Consider the following 20,200-nt stretch of genomic DNA (forward strand, 5'->3'; position numbering starts at 1 on the left):
GTTTTTGTGTGTGACGCTTTTATTTTACCTTGTTAGACTGTGAATCAGAGGGATGGGATAGGGTTGTGAGAGGGGATATGCTGGCAAGAATGAGTGGCAACGCAACACTGTAAGTAAGATACTGTAGCAATAAGAACTGGAGGCATTTACTACTGTCATGTTTGCATTGTAAGATTATTTTTTATTTTATTACTATTTACTATTATTATTGTTCTTATTATGACTACTATTCTTCTATTACTATTAGCCTATTGTTGTTCTGTTCTATTTGCATGACGTTTCATTGCAATGAAACATTTGGGGCTTGTTTGTGTTTTTTTTCTTCTCATGATATTGTGAGTTTCGTGGGAGGGAAGGGTTATCTGCAAGGTGGGCGGTGGGTTCAGGGCAAATTTCACGTCAATTCAGTCAGTTCAAAGCAAATTCCTTTCACAAGCTGGAAGAATTTTTAAATAAAATGCTCTTATTTATACTCAACCAATTTAAATTGTGTTGTTCGATTTGACTTTTTTTTTCTCAACCTTTGAATGTGTGAGATAGTATGACCAGAGAGTGAACAGTCCTTTCTGAACTGGCCTTATTGAACTGGATCAGAGACCCTTAACCTGCAGCGGGAGGGAACAATATGTGGTGGGGCAGGGGGGCGGGGGGTATCTATTCTGAATGTTATGGAATAGCCTGTTCAGTGTGAGGGGCTGAACACATCATGCGCCTTTACCACACCATCAACACAGAATGACATCACAGAGCGCACAATAACACTAGACGTCATCCCACATGATGACTCGGACAATTTGCGCAGACATTTTTAATACACTTGGTTTGAAATACATTTCCTACACTCAAATACACTCCAACCCAAACCTCCTCCCTTTCCTGAGAAAATCTGTGTGAGTGTATGTGTGTGAGAGAGAGAGAGAGAGAGAGAGAGAGAGAGAATGAGAGAGAGAGAATTAAATGTTTGCTCTACCAATGCTTTGTATACTTTCTTAATGCATTACACATGCGTGCAATTGGAGTAGTGTTAAAAAATTGTTAATTTATTGTTTAGAATGTCTTTGCGTCCCAGCAAGAGCAAATAAAACAAAATGTAGCAATCTGTAACCGAAACCTCAAAGGTGGTTGGGCTGCAGAACCTCTTTTACACAAGACTAACAAATCAAAACTAAAAAATACAATAAAATGAGACCTTTTTTTTGTTGTTTTCAAAGTGCCATAGCTAGTGAGGAGAGCAAGGATGCGCAGAGTGGGGCGTAGATGCTTTACTGTGTGAGTTTACTTGAGAAACCAATCAAAAAAAGGAGAACTCCGAGGAAAATGTGTATTTGATTACACTGACAAACAGCTTTTACATTTTATGCTTTTTTCATTTGAAAAAAGGGGACTCTGCTGGACTCTGAACTCTGACTCTACGATAAAACCATCAGCTCTATTGTAGATTTTATTTTATTTTCACATGAGAATGAAAGAGTGTCTGTGCGTGCATTTGCATTAAGGAGCCACAAACACCCTAGGATGGATCAGCATGGGTTGAAGTTCAGAGCTATGCAGGGCCCTTACTGAGTCCTCCTTTGAGATGTATATACAATGTGAAGGTCCGAAGTGATTTTTGTTAAATTCTATATTTTATCGCTTTTGTAGACATTTTGTTGTGGGAAGAAAAAAATATAAAAGAAATTTTATGGGTGCATTTCTGCCTTGTTTTTCTGTCTCACACACACATTGTTATTTTAACTTTTTATTTAGCCAACATGAAACAATTGTATCCTTGTTAAATTAATCCATAATGTATAATAATTAAGTGCACGGTAATCATAACAGTAATTGTCATTGCCTAAATATCAAAATGTGTATAGACAAATTACAGAAAATAGTAATTTAGACTTTAATGAGGTATGAAAAAACATTATGTTGTTACTGTATTTCCTCTTATTATTAGAAAACTTTATTAATTCCCAGTGCGGAAACTCATTTGTCACCAAAGGTCATACAGACAACAACAGACTCATACAGACAACAACAGACAAAGAAACACATTACAAAGAACAAACATCAGAAAATGCCATATGAAACAAGACACATGACCGACATCAGAAAGATGCTAAATCTAAAAACCACAACTAAAGGTGTTCATTAAAAAAATCTAACTGCTGCTAGAAAAAAAGACCTTCTGAATCGCTCACTGAATGAACTTCTGAGTGCTTTAAAAAACCAGTGTAGTGGATGGCCTTCAAAAGAAACAATTGTTTTTAACTTGGCACTTGATCTCTTTTCCAAAGTGACCTCTCGTGAGTCCGGGGGAAGGCCAATCCATGAGCCAACCTTTCTGATCATCTTATTGATCCTGTTTTTATCATCCGCAGTAATGCCCCCCCCAACAGAGCACAGCAAAGAAGAGGACACTAGCTAAGACCCCCTGATGAAAAACACGAAGAAGCTTTCTGCTTATGTCAAAGGATCTAAGCTTCTTCAAGAAGAAAAGTCTTGACTGAGCCTTTTTAAATGCAGCATCAGTGCTCTTGTTACAGTTCAATTTTACTGTGATTATTATGATTCAAACAACAAAGCTTAAGGATTTTATAATAATAATTCCCCTCCTCCTGACAGTATTTACTGAACATATTGAATCCATTAAAATCGTACTCATCTCTCTCCCTGTTTCCCCTGCAAAGGAATCAGGGCTGACACAGGACACCCAGTCATGTGTAAAGTGCATGTGTGGTTCTTTCCCTACTTCCTGGGTCAAAGGTTACATCCTGGTTTCATCGCCCTCTTGTTCTTCTTTCCTCCATGTCGGCTCTTCCTCGCTACTGTTCTCGCAGCTGTCCGGACTTTTTCTTAAATCTGAACAACAGAAACATCAGTAAGCGACATGTCGCTCCAATAACACAGTCATTACCACAAGAAAGAGAATACTGACAGGCCTGGGAGGAAGTCCATGCATCCAACATGAATAATTTGGTTTGATTTGTTGGAGAAATCTTGGAGAGGACACAAGAAGAAGAAGAGCAAACACAATGCACCTTTGAAATATCAAAACAACTGTGTCTGAATGTTTGTGTTTGTGTGCTTGTTTGTTTTTGAGCACAGTTTCTTTCCGAGCAGTTATCCTCTAGATGCCGGTATCGTGCCTACCCAGAGACGTTAATTAATAGCTAATCAAAGCTAATGTCTCAGCAGCACATCGCCAGCACAAAGACATGATTAATATGTAATCAAAGGCCGTGGAGCACAACGCACAAAGCAGGGCCCACCCCCATGCCTCAAACACGACTGTTGTTATAAGAATAAACGAACACTCGCGGCTTAATTAGCTGGCTGTTGGTGTGTGTTGTCTTCATTTGAAGTTGTTGTGGATATATCTCAGAGCCAACGTTGGCTTCCAGAGTGACGACACAGAGGTGACATACAATTAAATGCTTATACACACGTGCAAAAGAAACCCCCACAATGACATAAAAAAATCCAATGTATACTCTAAGGGGGACAAATAAATTATTCGTTTAGAAAAAAAAAAGTATTCTTCACATATTTTAACAATGTTAATATGCACACATTCTCTCCCTTTCTCTCACACACACACAGTAACACTGAACATGTCTGACCTGTTAGGCCCAGTCTGCGGCAGCAGCCACCGCAAGAATGTTTCTGCAGGAAACCGCTGATGGCCGCGTCTCCGAGGTTATCTGGACCAAAAAACATCTCACCCATTCCACCACTGCAACAGGGTCAGAAAAGATTGTATCTGTTTAACTAATATGTATTTTAGATCAATTGAAGTTCTAAAATCAGAGGGAAAAGGTTTCTGAAACGTACCTTTGAGCGTCTGCCATAATGACTGTTGGATCAGTCAGCTCCTCTCCTACACCTGTCAGGAAAAGAACACATCAATACTGAAAAAAAAGACAGAAAAGTAGATACACAGACGTGCTGCAAACCATCATAAAATAATCTACCTTGTATATCGAGCACCAGAAGCTCTCTGCACGAGTACTCGTATGTCCAGTGGGAGAACGCTAGCAGCATTTCTTCCAGTGAACAGCAGGGGGTGATCTCCTCTCCAGTGTTGTTGTTGTACTTCCTGAAGTCCCCGGACATGTTCCTCTCAATAGTCAGCCACTGGTCATTGGAATGACAGAAAACCAGGGCTACATCTAGAAACCTGGTGGGAGACAAATCCATTAGTACATGCACACAGACACACACACACATACATGATGGACAAGAGAAAACACACACCTTGGTGATTGATGTATATCATCAGGTTTGACCTCATTGAACACTTGCATCATCTTCTGGGCTGCTCTCTGCTGCTGGATCTCCTTCAGGGGAATCCAACACAGGTTGACCATAAAGTTAAAGCGAGAGAAAGCTAAAGGTCCAGGAGGTTCAAAATTATGAAAATGTATTTAAATAAGAACAATGTTGCTCATTGATGAGAATTGTTATTCCTTGCCGTTGTGCACTTTCCTTTTTGGGTACACTTACTCTTAAACAGAGCTGCAGGGCCGTGCTACCATTGAAGTACATCTGCCAGGCACGAACCACCTCCGGCCTGAAGGCTTTGACCACGTACACTAGACCAGGTCTGAGCACGTTCCCTTCTGCCCAGGTACACAGCACTCTGCAGCCCAGCCGGAGACCCCCATCCATAGAGCCCTCTTCACTGGAGAGGGGCTGCAGCATGGCAGACAGGCCTTGTGACGACCAGGAGGAGACTGTGCCACATTCTGGGACAGTATCAGAGGACACTTCCTCCAAAGAGTAGATGCTCACCTCTTCACCTCCTGCAGAGAATAAGGGGGGGAAAAGTAGATTAAGTGAATGGAACGAGAAATAGTAAATCACAAGAAATAATGACAACAAACAAAAAGGTTACCCAGAATGGAGACAGGAGTGAAGGGAATGGTTTGAGCCAGTCTCATCAGATTGTTTCTCTCCATAGCTGTAAAGTACATATTAGGTGTAATAACACACAAAAACAGACACACTATAGATGAATCCAGGAATTTTTTTTTTGGGGAAATCTAGTAAAACAAAATGTTGATAGCCACAATTAATCAATCCTAATTTTCTGCATAATATCTCAATACCTGAATAGTGCGGATACAAATTTTCATTGGACTGGAATGAGGAGCTCTTCGCTGAAGCAAGCAAAACAAAACACAAAAAACAATAAATCTCACGATAATTAATTAATTATATAGGCATAATCTTTATGAAATGCTCAAAAACTATATGTTCAGAAATACCTTCAAAGGCAATCCCACTCTGTAAACTGTATCAAAGTCATGAAGAAAAATATGTGATGTAATTATTAACATCTTTAAGTGTTTTGAAAGTGTTATGGTAGGCCGAAAGAAAGGCAGACTTACGAAGACCTGCGGCTCATTGATCGGGCCCAGCTGCTCCACACATCCTTAATTCACATGCAAAGATACTCAGACAAATTTCACAGACATATTATACAATCAACACATCTTATATGTCATCAATATTTCTAATGTTGCCACAATTACAACAGTGTGTTGCCACAATTTGTCACAGATTTACCTGATGGGAAAACGCTTGCTTTTTCAACAAATCCATTGGTTCAAAATCTGAAACAATATTGATATTTTGAATATTTAGAACTTTTAAAAATATATACACTGTAAGTAACTTATACTTTGCACATTTGATCGGGTCACCTTTCATTTATTCATATGCTGGATTGATTACATGATAAAATCTTCCTCAACCTGGTCATTTTCCATCATTGTTCTACTGTGCATTCTGGTTCAGTTGGGTGACCTACATATGCTTACATTATTACTAATAATTAATAAGTGCTTAATTGAAATACTAGTAATGTCCTTACTGAGCTGACTGAGACTGGTTGAAGCCGACCAACATGTCGGTTCTCCTCTCAATCTCTGGTACCTTCTCCAGCAGCCATCAGACAGATTGGACTGCGTGGTTGCCTTTTTTCCACAATAAATTAAGAGTAACAGGATATAAAACAAAACAATAAGTAGGGTTGTATACTCCATCCAATAGGCAGCGCATTTCTGAGCCATCATGGAGGAATTTCAAATGTCATAAATAAAGTAAATCGCAATTGAAAGCTCTGAACATCTTACAGTATCTGGAATGCTCTCTTGTATCTTCACTGTCTTCCTGTAATGGCGTTTACCTCTGCTGTTTAAGACTTGAGTGAAGTCAGAGGACTTGGACCACTCTGTGGAAACAAAAACACACAATTTGTTAGAAAATGGGGCTGCATGATAATAGAAAATATTTGTTAATAGTTTGTTTTTATATTATATGCAGGGACAGATGTGGAGAAAAATAGGCTATACAAATGCATGTCTCTCATGCTAAATGAGATAAAGATTGACAATAATTGCATGCTTAACACAAAGATTTATGACCAAATACTTATTTTATTGTTTTAAACCATCCATATGTAATAAATAACCCCTGCATTACAAACTACAACGTTACCTTTACTCTTGCTGCACAGTAGCGATCTGTCGTCCCTTAATCTCCTCTCATCAGACAATCTCTCTTCGTTCATCGGTTCGTTAAGCGAAGGAAATGATCCCTTCATCAGGGTCAGGGGTGCCCCAGAGAAAGTCATATTCTCCACACTGGATGACAGGGATCTGCAGTGGCCAGCCTGGGACAGCCAGGGACAGCCTCTGGACAGACATCCCCATTTGGTGGGCTTCACAGACCTTTCACATTGGCCGGAAAGTCTGGACCGAGAACTTGGTCGGCTATCATCCTGAGAAAAGGCAGGATTTACTAGACCCTCAGAGATGTCTCGAGGCTTAGACAGAAGGACAGCATTGGAAGAGGCTGTGGATACGTCTATGTTGGACAGCTGTTCATGTGTCCTTTCTTCCGCTTGCTCTTCTTCCTCCTCCTCTTCCACAGAGGTTTTCTCCTGACTGGGATACAAGTATGGCTCACATGTACATAGTTTATGATGTGGTGACTCCAAGCTTCCGGGAGAAAGAGGAGACCCACAGTGGGACGGTCCACAGGGCTGACAAGGTGTCTGATCCCTAAAACCACCGAGAGAAACTCCACCTCCGTAAAAGTGAGAGAAGGAAGCGTGAGACCCAGGTCGAGAGACGTCTGGGCAATTCTCACCAGGATGGCCAACAGTAGCAGTAAGTACATCACAGTCTGCTCCACTTGTGTGCGGGAGGGTCCAGCTGTGAGGGAGGATGTGCCGGGACGCTGTGATGAGTCGGCATTGAGCCAGACGGGCCTCCTCCTGTTGCAGGCTGTCAGAAGCAGAGAGCAGAGTGAGGGTGTCCACGGCCAGAGCCGACAGGTCCTGGAGTCGACCCAGTTGACAGTCCAGCTCCGATAGGCTGTCATGAATGAAGATGACCTTCTCTGAGACCTCCCCCACCATCATGCACATCTCCTCCGCTCTAATAAAACAAAAAAATCCCAATGTTCAAACACGTTTTTTCACCTTTTTATTATTGACGGTCCATGTTTGATGTGCCATATACCAAATCTAACAGCTCATAAAAAAGGGAATAAACACCAATGTCACAATATGAAGCCACTGACAGGACACTTTACACAGTGACAGCATATCATATGTGTGTCACATGTAAATATAGACACAAATATAGTTACACACTCGCCGGATTGCGCAACAATGTAAATCAAATCTACAAAAAATATGAGAAAAGAGAATTGCAGAGTAAGATATTTTTCCGATATGATATCACTAGTCATATACATTTAGCTTATCTATGATATATCTGAATCAAATCTCCAAACTCACTTAAAATGTCCAAAACACTAGCATCATCCTCTGCAAGGGCCCAAATTAAACAAATCTAAAAGTCTATAAAGTAGCTTGTAAATTTGCCTGAGAGGGAACACAAGAGCCAGAAGGTCATCCTCTCAGATAACATACATTGATCCTACACTCCTAATGAATACCAATCAATTAGAACAGAAAACAAACCTCTCAGATGTGGCTCTGATCCTGTTAATTTGACTGCTGTGGAGACCTTCACTCTTCTCGTGGAAGTAAACCTGAACACATTTCTCCTCAAACTCATGGAGCCTCTTACGATCCTCATGGCCCAGGTTGAGCTCTGGAAAAGACAGGCAAGATATGAGAAGTGACTTAATATACACACACACACACATACACACACACATACACATAGCAGTACTTACTAAGTCCAGAGCCGCTCTCATCCCGCTCAGTATCCCCAATACATTTCCTGTAGATGGCTCTCAAACCCAAGGTCATGTGACTGAGGAGGATAAGCGGCGGAGGCAGCCATGGCATCTCCTGGTAGGTCCTTATGTAGCGATATCGGTTGTACTTCCACAGATTTTTGGAGGTTGATGCCATGTCAAAGTAGATGTTGCTGTTATTGAGGGGACAACGATAATCTACACAAAAGTACTTTTTACTTTATGGATTTATTTATTACATTTTGCTATATAAACATGCTTACTTAAAAAATGCAATAAGAATGTTGACCATGATGATATACTGGAAAAACATATAGACAGCCTGGAGGAATGCCGTCAGAAAGGAAGCGGGAGGACACGGATGACCGTCGTCACATGCTGTTAAGAAACCCAAACACACACAGAACAGACAACAATCCAAACCATACCAACATTACTAGTGGGAATACAATGCAAACTGTCACAGGTCTTTAACGTGTTGTAACCAATGTCACAGATGCTTAATGGTCTGAATTCAGACCATTTTTTCCCTCCTGAATGTATGATTTCACATTTTTATTGAGGGTATGATTTGTCATATAAGACCGACATAAAAAACTGAAAAAGTATTAATTTGGAATTGATTTACAAACTAACTTACTGCTTTACTGCTTTACAGCCTTTCGCATCTTCATTGTATGTATTATATGTGCAGCATCAATTGCTGCATTAGTTATCAAAATAATTTAAGAAAGTATCACTTGAAAATAGGTGAAAATTATTGAATTAACTGAATTTTAGTTAAGTTGCATGATTCACTTAAGTTCAACGTCACCTGATCTGTATGTGCATCTGATCATCATCTGATCATCAAGTTAACGGCACAGAAATCTGACATTAAGCACCTCAACTAAGAAACTTAAGGCTACACAAAAGTCATCAGAGTTTATTTCTACTGCTTTAAATCAAAACTGGTTAATAAGTGTTTTCTCTTGAATCACTAACGATCTATCTCTGTTGCGTAGACCTCTCCGTAGATCATCCAGTAGGGCTGGAAGACTATGTCTCGAGCTAGACTCCAGGATGGGTCCTCGTCTGGTGACAGGATGGCCTTCCTGGACACGCCAAAGCTCAGCAGCACTATTGCCATCATCACCACTATGAAGAACATGTTTCTGGTCTGAGCAGAAAGAGAGAGAAGAGAGGGGTGACTAAAAGAAAACCACATCTCCACTTTCCTCCTCTCCAACAAGTAGTTTGCAGTCTTTACCCACCATCTTAGTGATCATGGTAAGGTAAGGGCCAGCATGCTGGTTGACTGCCAGCAGATCCAGCAGCCTGACGAACCAGAAGATGATGTCCAGACAGTAACTGATCCGTCCTGCCGTCCGGTAGGGATTAGCATGCCAACGCAGTGTCAATCCAGCCAGGAAGAGGAGGATGGCAAGGATTTCTGATATGTTCCAGTACTCTGAGAACCAAATCTTTAGCTTCTGGCTCAGTTTCCTCGGCTCAGACATGAGTACCTAATTAAGAGTTACATATTTGGATATTCTATTGTTAAGTAGTATTAGGCTGTATTGGCTATCAAACAAGATTCTTATGCATTATATTATGTACTAATTACTTGCATTTGGTCTTCAATATGACATGAAATACCCTCAGTAGAACCAATGCATCTAAATAGTTACAGAATTACAATGAAGATAATAGAAGTAAAGAAGAGAACATGTCTCTCTGCTCGCTCTCTCACCTCTCTGGTTTTCTCCACTGCGGTGGACGAAATGTACGCGATGACCAGCCACTCCTGAACACTGGGTTGATCCTGCATCTCCACCAGGACGACGTAGGAGAATAACATCAGAAAGGCCAAGTAGGACATCTAAAATGGAAACAGAGACAGTAAAAAATAAAATCCAACAGAGAACAATATACAACAAATACCACTCATGCTGCATCAAACAAGGAGGAAATCCTGTTTTCACAGTATTACAACCTACTGTGTGAAACCAAAACTTGACAACAGGAGCTGTGTAGAAGTCATAGAGTCTTGTGATCCAGGAAAGACACTGCACGGTGGTAGAGGATACAGTTTCTGACACGTGCTCAAAACAACTGTCATGAAACGACAGGCCTCGCTCTGCATTTTGACTGTCCTGTGAGAAGAGAGGAGAGGAGAGGAGAATGGAAGGTAAGAGGTACAATACTTAAGTTATTAAGATTTGGGTTACAGTTTTGAAAACAGTACTGGATAAGTGCTACTGGCATTTTACCATGTAATCAGTTACCTCGCCGGCTGGTGCAGACTTCACAGACTCAAGTCCAAACAGTATTGCCTCATGAGACTGTGGTACATGGCACATTTCAGCTTTGCTTTTAAACTCCAGTAGCAAGATGGCAGGGGGCAGAAGAAGGCTCAAAATGATCTGAAAGAAAGAGATAACAAGTGTAGCATGTAAGCTTGTACAGCTATCCAGAAACATCAAACCATGTCTCCAACATAAGATTGTAAAGCAATATTACAATTAGTCATTGTAATGTCAAATAAATGCTAAAAGTGATGGACCCACTGAGATTTATGTTTATGTATTGTTTATTTATTTTTATAGTGATAAAATATACCACTAAGACAAGAAAATCTTTGTTATGACACTGACAATTAGAGACTTAAGAGGTGTATGAATTTCAACATAATATACATTTTCTCTGGTTAATCTGACTCTTGTGATGTTCACAATGTGTACCTTCACAAAGGAGTTTTTTCTCATGTTGAGCGGACCGGTCCAGACATCTGTGAGGAGGGTCTGAGTGCTGGAGTGTGAGACGAATGGCCGATGGCATGAGGAGATAGCCATCTGCAGACAGGTGAAGTGGCTCCATACCTCCATCTCTGAAGTCAACAGCTTCATGGCCATCTGCTCATTCTGGCGAAATGCACAGTCTAACAAGTCCACCGCCAGCTGACCAAACTCACTAAGACACAAAGACGGCGGATCTTGTAATATGCACCATTTAAGGATCTTTTAATACACAAACTCACATTACACAAGACTAGACCGTAATTTAAATGGTAACAATTACTGTTTGGGTCTTTTAATCATGCTACTACAACTGTTATTATGTTGTAATCGACAAAACACACATACACTCACAGTGAATGTGTCTTGAATCGCTCTGAAATGTTGTCGTCCATACTGCTCTGCCGTGCCTCTAAGGCCATGGAGCGGTAAAGCTTACAAGCCACTGCTGCACGTGCCAGCGCCTCCTCGCCATGCTGCCACAGGAACAGTGCCATCTGCTGACGCTGATGAAGTATGGCCCACACAAACAGGTCGTTGAAGTTGAAGGGAACCAGCAGTGGAGCGTCACCGAGGTCAGGGCTCGACATGATCTCTCGACTGCTCTCAGGTGACGTATCCTGCACCTAAGATGAAAAAAGTTACGTAGGGGAATATAATGAAAAAATAATGTTTGTACAAAGTTCTTTTTTTAAGATGTTATGGCTGCCTTAGATACCCAAAATGTGCCTACTAGAACTAATAGCATGTTAATACAGAACTACAGACGTTCTCAAAATAATGTATTTATTTTGGAATAGTTTAAATTATGAGTAAAGTGTTTGAATGACTGAAAATACTGAAAAACATCCCCACCAACCTTGGGTTTGTAGGGCTGAGCTGTTCTAAAGAAATGCAAGTCCTGGGGAGTCCTGTGCCTCGTAGAGTTTGGTATCAATCTCCCTCTCTGTTTAGACAAGGAGGTGGAACGGTCCCATCTCCCCTCCTATACTCACACCGAAACAATAACGAGGAGAGTGCATTATTTGTAAGAAAGCTTAAGCATAATTACAATTAATGAACTATGAATAATAAAATCAAACAACATTAATCAAGGACATCAAAACACAGTGGATAAAGAAATAAATAGTTCTATCTACTTTGCCCTGCAGGATGCTGTAGACAGCTCGGAAGTGTTTCCGTGTGTAGGTGCTGCGGTACGCTCCTCCTATGAGGTACTCTATCACCAGGCCCATGTCAATTAGAGAGAGACGGTAACCTATGGGAAGAGAAGTCTACTCGCACACGCACAAAGAGAGATACAGATACAGTAAATACATATATACTATATAATTGTATATATGACTTCTACAGTTATATCTATTGTATATTGCACATAAATGCAGCTCAAATCAATATCTAGTGAAGAGCTAGTATTACTTCTACTATTACTGCTTTTAAATGTCCAGACTGATGTCAACTAAAACTTGACTGTAAAGAACAGGATGAAGTTGACTAAATATACATAACACTAACAAGGAGATTTGACACAGGACTAAGACTAAATAAATAAAAAAGTAAAGCCAATAATGTCTTTGTGTGTGTTTTGATATCCATATGATCATAGGCGTTCTCATTCTCACTAGTCACCTGTTTTGCATCTTCAACGAGGTGGTGCAGGAAATGGTCCGTCTGCCCCTGTGGCTGTTGAAAGAAACTTGACTTATTATTTAGAGTAATAAACGGGACAACTATCAAATCAGAGCAAAAGAAAAGATCTACTGGTTACTTTTTAACACAGTTGCATATTGCGTACACAGTAGCATCCCTAGGACCCTTAGCTTATTTCTTAGGGGGACTTATTATCCCAGAGTTATGAATAAATAAACAGGCATTGATACACAAAAGATAAAGGCACTGTGGAGAAAGCCATGTGTGAATATACTGATGACAAAGAGTCTTATGATCTCAAAACATCCTAAAACAACAACTGGGGAAATACCCTGCAGCAATTGACCAGGAAACAAATATATTATTGGTGCAAAACACTTACAGTGCATTATTGTGATTTCAATCAAAGCCACAGTTTTGGAGTTTGTGCTTCAAGAGTCACAAACAAAAGAACTGTTTGTATACTACAAAAGAGTAAACAGTACAGCAAGTACTGTGGGGTGAAAGTATTTTCTCAAAAACATTTTTATATGTTGTTGTTTTTTATTTTAATGCTTTATTTCTATTCATGACCAATACGATATGTAAATAATAAATTCTGAAGGAGCTGGAGAGTCGCAAAGATTAGAAGTAGATTCTTAAAGATATTATAATAACCGTGTTATAGAGCTCCTCCAGGCGATCCACGGTAAGGAAGCGGCTCATAGTCATACCGTTGTCAATCAGCAATTTGACAAAACTGACTCGGTCCATCACCAGAGCATCCAGCATGGCCTGCTCCAAGGAACCCACCTGCATGCAGCATATAATCATTTGTACTAGACAACTACTGTTAAGGATTGTTAGAATGGACAATATAATGTGCAATACAACGTTTAATTACACCACCACATGCAGTAGTGAGTCACCTTCCAATGCTGTCCGTACACCAGGACATCTTTCTGTGCTATGTCAGCCCTGTCCCAGGCGAGGGCCATACTCAGCTGCTCTGCAGGACTGGCCTTGGTGCCTGTTCATCATACAGAACAAAAAACATACATCGGAACGTAGATATACTTCAACAATATATAACAAACCTTTCTTCCAGTTGACATTTTGACATTGCATTTCCATCATTAATTATTCTTCCATTTAAGTGTACCAGGAATTCTGCCTGCACAATAACAAGCCTGGAACTTGTAAACCGACAAAGAATGCAGCAGTTATTACTGTTATCAATTATTAGTATTATGTAGTTTTCCTGCTATGACATGTCAAATGTCTGCAGTGAAAAATGTCTATTGTCACAAATAAGAGGATAAATATAAATACCCTTGAGACTAGTTGTCAAAATGGCTGCATCAGGTGCCGTTTGGTCCTCTGACTCAGAGTCAAAGATGGTAATCTGGTATTAAAAGACATATTGGAAGTAGTGAGTAGTCCATGTCTTGAATCACAACATAAACATTCCCAAATAGTGTCTCACTTACAGACTCTCTGTGATCCATACACTGCAGAAGGAGACTGCAGAGCTGAGACGCTTCTGCTGTCTCTACTCCAAACACATCTCCAATCCTGACAAGGAAGTCCTCTTTAATGTCATCATCCAACTGCCTGCAAAGAAAAGCAGTGAAGGTGTACATATATTTGTGACATGTCTGCTCATTACACAGCTGCTACATGTCACAACATTATCAAACCAAACATTGAGTTTACACAATAAGGTAGATCCCTTAGACCTTCTTCTGTAGATTCAGTAAGGGACGGGCATACCTGTCAATAGAAGTCTGCTTGTGTAAGAAGGCGAGCAGGTCGGCAGCCCTGCCCGATCCCTCGAACACAAACACTGGTACAGGGGGCACATTGCTAACATAGTCCAACACTGTGGACACAGTGGCAGGGCCTCCCTCCACCACCACACACACTAAAGGCACTCCTTGGTTCAGTCCTAAGAAGAATGGAGGCGAGGGTGATACATCAGTCACATTGAGCCCTTGAGCTTTTCTCTCTTCCTGTAAGTATTGCACAAAAGTACACACACACTGACTCACGAGGGTGTATCTTCTGTAGATGGATGTGTTTCTCCAGCTTCCTCCTGAGGCCTTGTTGGCAGCCATGTTTTCCCAGCGTACCATCATCCACCAACAGAAAGTGGGAGTGGAAACTATTAAGACAGGCCCTCTTGCTCAAAGGGTTCCCCAGTGGCTGGTAGGGCCTGAACACCTGAGCCATGGTGAGTGAAAGTCACATCAAGAGTCAAGAACCATACTTACACGTATTCAGTGTCAAACTGATGAAATATCATTCAACAATACATAAGATTCCAGTGCTCACATCTCTGCCTATGAGGTCCATGTTGTTGTCAATGACTCCCCATGGTGTGATGCCTACTGTGTTTCTCTTCCTCAGGTTGTGGCCCCCAAATGTTTTCACTGCCTCGCCCACATACTTAGACACACCTAGAGTATGTAAAGAGCAGCTTCTCACACACAGCACAGCAACTATCTCACACACAGCACAGCAAATAAAGAATTGAAGAGTATAAATAAAGAATCCAGCTCCCATAAGACAGGCAACAAACACCCTTTCCAAAGTCCTCTTTGTGCAACTGCAAACAGATGGACACAGCCTACCGCTTCGACTCACAGGTTAGACACAGAGACACAGAGTGAATGGACAGAAATCCTTACCAATGAACCGACCTACTTGTGTTTAGAAAGCCCAAGAACATTTTCAGGAAGAATTTTTACAACTGCATTGCATACAGAAATTGACTGAACATCATAGAGGCATGACGAACCAAGGGGTTCTTTAACTGTTTCACACCAGGACCAACAATGAATAAACTGAGTCGCATTGTGCCTGAGATCCAGTGCTGTTCAGGAGTAATAAGTGATAGTGACCCACATACGCAGATCTTACAACAACATATAACAACCTACCTGTATTAATGCCATCAGTGAGTATCCATGCTCCTGTGCTGAGTGCGGCAGTGATCAGTCCTTTGCTGAAGGCCTGCTTGACTTTAAGGGGCAGGGTGAAGTTTTCTGAGCCCCCCTGGACCGTCAGTAGCAGCTTGGGTCTCTCCATCTGCCACTCCCTCAACATCAGTTGGAACAGCACCTCTGGCTTGGAGTCCACAGCCAAACGAACATACTGGAGGGGGAAACACGTGGATCTTTTAGGGGCTGAGAAGCTATTTCTGCCTTTCTCAGGTACTGTGTGACTGTTCAGTGAAGTAGATACTATCTCAGATCATATCATGCGGAAGCTTGTTTGTACAGCAATCATAATACAAATCCCTGTCTTATTCAACCCTGGACAAACATGTACTGTACCTTCATTTTGGGAGTAATTAAATGTATTATTTGTCTAAGAAACACATACAGTATACTGTAGAGTTAATAGACTCACAGACCTTGGCCCGGCATACGCGTGTGGCAGTGTCCTGAAAGTCTATGGTCCCATAGGCATTGGTGGGACTGGCTTTGGTGTGGAGCTCGATGGACCAGTCCTCTTCCATGTCCTGTCCAGGACCAGGATAGAGGGATATGGGGGGAAGGGACTCTTGCCAAGAGTGCTCCCCAATCAGGCGGCCACAACTACATCTATCAATTGAAAGTTTTTGTAATTGAGTATGGCAGGTAGAGAGAGTTGGCAGAAATTCAGAGTAACTTCTATTTGTTGTGCCTGATCATCATTCACTTACACTTTATCACTTTTTTGAGCTATCAAAAGTAGGTATTTGCTTGTGGAGCACCCTAAAATCACAGTGTTGTTGGGTAACATTCACAGATACCTGACAGGCCTCAACCTGGCCTATTTAAGTCAGGCTGCTGCAATTTGTCCCCCTTCCTGTCTCAATCCCTTCCTCTTCAGCTCCCTTTATCCTTGGGTCTATGTTTGGTTGTGTTTATCATTTTACAGCCCACAACAACTCCTACACGTCTCTCATCCATTCATAAATCTCCTACACTGTTCATAACACAAACCTTCATACATTATGTTTATTTTCTTTATATAGGATAGCAACAAAATAAAAGACATGGGCATTATCACCTTCTTTGGGGCAGTTTGTGACAAATTAAACAAGTTGTTCTTTTTTACATTTGCAATAATATTAAATCTGGCAAAAAGGGGAAATGATGAAAAAGTAAAACAACATTTTCATTGGAATAGGGGTTGGGGTGTAGGAGGAAAATGTAGAGGGTTTGTGGATTGTGTAAAGACGCACATAAACACACAATATATAGATTATACCTTATCAAGTTTTGGCATACTTGACATACGGGAATACATCTGTAAGAAACAGGAAACAACACGTTATCAAAGTATGCACACGGTCTCTATTCCTGGAGGGAAGGGCTGAGTGCCAAATAGTTTTGCTCTGAGAAATATGTTGTTTCCAACCACTGCTGATAATATCCAACTATGTACTATCTAAACACATAATCTTGTATTTCTTTTGAGAATCATAAAAAACTGTACTTTTCTGTAAACTCATCAATGCAATCAGATTCCAGTTTACCTGTGTAGGTCCCGAGATGAAGGAATAAACTTCACACACTCTCTTTTGGAGAAGGATTCCTCAATCCAAGATGTACGTGACTGGAACAAGAAGAAAACATATGTACTTACAGCACACAGATCCTGGAGGCACTAATCACTAGCTTCTCAACTGCATTGTCAAACTCAATCGCCAGAAAGAAAACACACTATTGCTGAAAAAGTGTAATCAGGGACCTTTTCGGTGAAGCTCATTCCAGCGCCGGCAGCAGCCGACATGCTGGACCCACCGTCAACTAATTGTAGGTCCCTCCCTTTCATAAAAACATGAGCTGCACTCTTTTCACAGAAGACTTTTCTTCATGCTTCGCCTGGTCTTTCAAGGTCTGTCCTGCTCCCACAGTCCGTTTCACAGAACAATTTAACAATGGCCTTACTAAGTACAGCATTGTTGGTAGGAAACATACACACATCCCCTTCCTGAGATTAGTAAACATGCTGGGAGGGAGCTGGTGTGCTGCCTCCTTGTCAGTCTGTGTTAACAATAAACATCTTAAGGGTAGCTGATGTAGTTCGCTGTGTTTGTGTACATTATATATATATATATATATATATATATATATATATATATATATATATATATATATATATATATATCAGTTTAATGACAAGAAACCTCATAAATGTTTCATGTGCTGCAGGTGCAATTTTAGAATTGCCACTAGACTAACAAAACATGAATCACCTAAAAGTACTACTTTAGGGATCCTGTACTATATGGGAATATATATATTCCTATAAGTAGTTCTACAATCGTTCAACATGAGACACATTATTAGCAGCCTTAACATTTATTGAGACAAAGTATTGCATCAGTTTTCTGAATTTGTTACTATTTTCAAAAGAAACATAATGTAAGATTTTGTCTAACTTGTTTGCTTCACACAGTCGTTGTTTTTTATGACTTGATGCCAGGCACTAACTTATTTTTACTTTGACGTCATCATTATCTGGCAGTAACATTGTGACTGCCATCAGATGAAGAGCTGAAAATAAAACATACAATATGTTTAGTCTGAAAAGGTGCCAGGTAACAGTACCGGTATTTTTAGCTAAACCTTGACGGAATTATAAACGTTATGTAAGCTAAGAAACGTTAGCTGATTAACATCCATTAAAGCTAGGCTCTGTAGCGTTAAATGTAACGTTATGCTGTAGAAATAACATTATTTATCGAAAGTGTAAGCTGGAGACGAAAAATCAAATAGATAACTTGGTTCCATATTTACTTCAGCCAACTGAAATCACGTCCAAACTTAGCGAACATTAGCTATTTGCAAACGACAGCTAATAAGTCACGTTTAATAAATAGTTTTATAACCATCATAAATAGCATGAATTTGCACACCCCGCTGGAAACAAGTTGGACTCATTAGTGGATATAAGATGTGGTTCTCCATAACTCACCATGGCTGCACACAGCAGTTACAAACGTGTGTGAGTCCACATGTATCTCGAGGCGAATCCCACCTCTTCATTTAGTCCCCTGAAGGACTGACGGGCCTTTTATCAGCCGCAGGTCCAAAGGGCAGGGAGAGCCAGACGCCCCGAGGAGTCCATGGCCTCCTCCTTCAAACGCAGGCAGGACTCTTCCCCTTAGGGCTGCAGCGAGGACACGAGGGAGCGTGGTGTCCCCATCATGGTCCTGATCTGCAGACAGGGAGACGTGGTCCCTGGTGAAAGCAGGCAAGAAGGATGATATAGATTTTCAAAATATGTGTCTTATCGTCACACACACTCACACACAGCACCTGCAAATATATGATACAGTATTCAGACCCCTTCACGTTTTGCACATTTTATTGTGTTGTAGATTTATTTTTAAATGGATAAAATTGCCATTTTACCCATCAATCTACACTCAATAACCCCTAATTACATATTCAAAAAAATGTTTTTAGAATTATTTTGCATATATATATATGAATGAATGTTTTTGAGCGATTTCATATATATATATATATATATATATATATATATATATATATATATATATATATATATATATAAAATAATTCTAAAAACATTCTTTGAATATGTCATTTGGGGTTATTGAGTGTATATATATATATATATATATATATATATATATATATATATATATATATATATATATATGTATATAAAAAATAAAGAGATTTTAGTTTTTGATTTTTATATACAGTATATATATATAAAAAAATAAAAACATTCAGACCCTTTGCTGTCTCACTCCAGTTTATGGTCAAGTTTGTCCTGGTTGCTTTGCTATATTTAAATATCACTAATGCAACAAATATAAAAATGTTTAATTTGTGGTGCACATTTGGCTGATTTTTGTTCTTACTTTTGATCTGTTCAAAGTGCTTGCCCCTGATGGCAATCGAAGGCCACGAATTGGTTGCCGATAAGAAACCTTCATCCCTTACTTTCTAACCTTGAATCAGGGCAAGGGTATAAAACCTTTTCCAAAGCGTTGCATGTTCCCATGAACACAACAGCCTCAATAATTGTGAAATGGAAGAAATTTTGAACCACAAGGACTCTTCCTGGAGTTTGCTGTCCGGCCAAACTGAGCAAGAGTCACGGAGGTGACCAAGAACCCAACAGTCACTTTAGGAGAGCTTCGGACATCCTCTGCAGAGATGGCAGAACCTGCTGTGAGGATAACAATCTCAGCCGCCCTCCTTCAATCAGGCCTTCATGGTATAGTTGCTGGACGGATGCCAATCTTGAGTAAAAGGCATGACAAGCAGCGTTTGACAAACTTCATTTAAAAAAACAGGACCCCTGGTGTGACAAAACACCAGGGATTGCTCATCACCTGGCTTATACCGTGCCTGTGGTGAAGCATGGTTGGTCTCAGCAGCCGGGACAGACAGACTGGTCAGAATTGAGGGAAGGATGAATACAGCAAAGTACAGAGAGGTCCATGAAGAAAACCTGCTCCAGAGTGCACGCAACCTCAAATGTGCCAGAATGAATCTTCCCAATTCAAGGTGGCAAAGATTGCAGAGACTTACCCA

General features: G+C 40.4%; 1 protein-coding gene across 1 annotated transcript; it reads right to left on the reverse strand.

Moving 5' to 3' along the window:
• Positions 1-1,751: 1,751 nt before the first annotated feature.
• Positions 1,752-17,414, reverse strand: trpm6 (transient receptor potential cation channel, subfamily M, member 6; the record flags this gene model as incomplete). Its single annotated transcript, XM_079222900.1, has 39 exons — positions 1,752-2,844; positions 3,606-3,718; positions 3,817-3,868; positions 3,957-4,162; positions 4,240-4,322; positions 4,489-4,787; positions 4,880-4,945; positions 5,094-5,144; positions 5,253-5,278; positions 5,376-5,419; positions 5,554-5,600; positions 5,861-5,963; positions 6,123-6,220; positions 6,487-7,430; positions 7,982-8,114; positions 8,200-8,396; positions 8,487-8,601; positions 9,208-9,382; positions 9,477-9,728; positions 9,956-10,084; positions 10,203-10,358; positions 10,476-10,628; positions 10,947-11,175; positions 11,355-11,626; positions 11,860-11,985; positions 12,140-12,274; positions 12,630-12,683; positions 13,308-13,442; positions 13,559-13,659; positions 13,962-14,034; positions 14,120-14,243; positions 14,403-14,577; positions 14,681-14,852; positions 14,964-15,088; positions 15,572-15,785; positions 16,048-16,237; positions 16,890-16,928; positions 17,158-17,237; positions 17,373-17,414. The coding sequence occupies 39 exons, from the start codon at positions 17,412-17,414 to the stop codon at positions 2,750-2,752; spliced, it is 5,823 nt and encodes a 1,940-aa protein (XP_079079026.1). The 3' UTR covers positions 1,752-2,749.
• Positions 17,415-20,200: the final 2,786 nt, after the last annotated feature.

Source organism: Taurulus bubalis (assembly GCF_910589615.1).
Source record: "Taurulus bubalis genome assembly, chromosome: 8".
In the NCBI taxonomy this organism is placed as follows: domain Eukaryota; kingdom Metazoa; phylum Chordata; class Actinopteri; order Perciformes; family Cottidae; genus Taurulus; species Taurulus bubalis.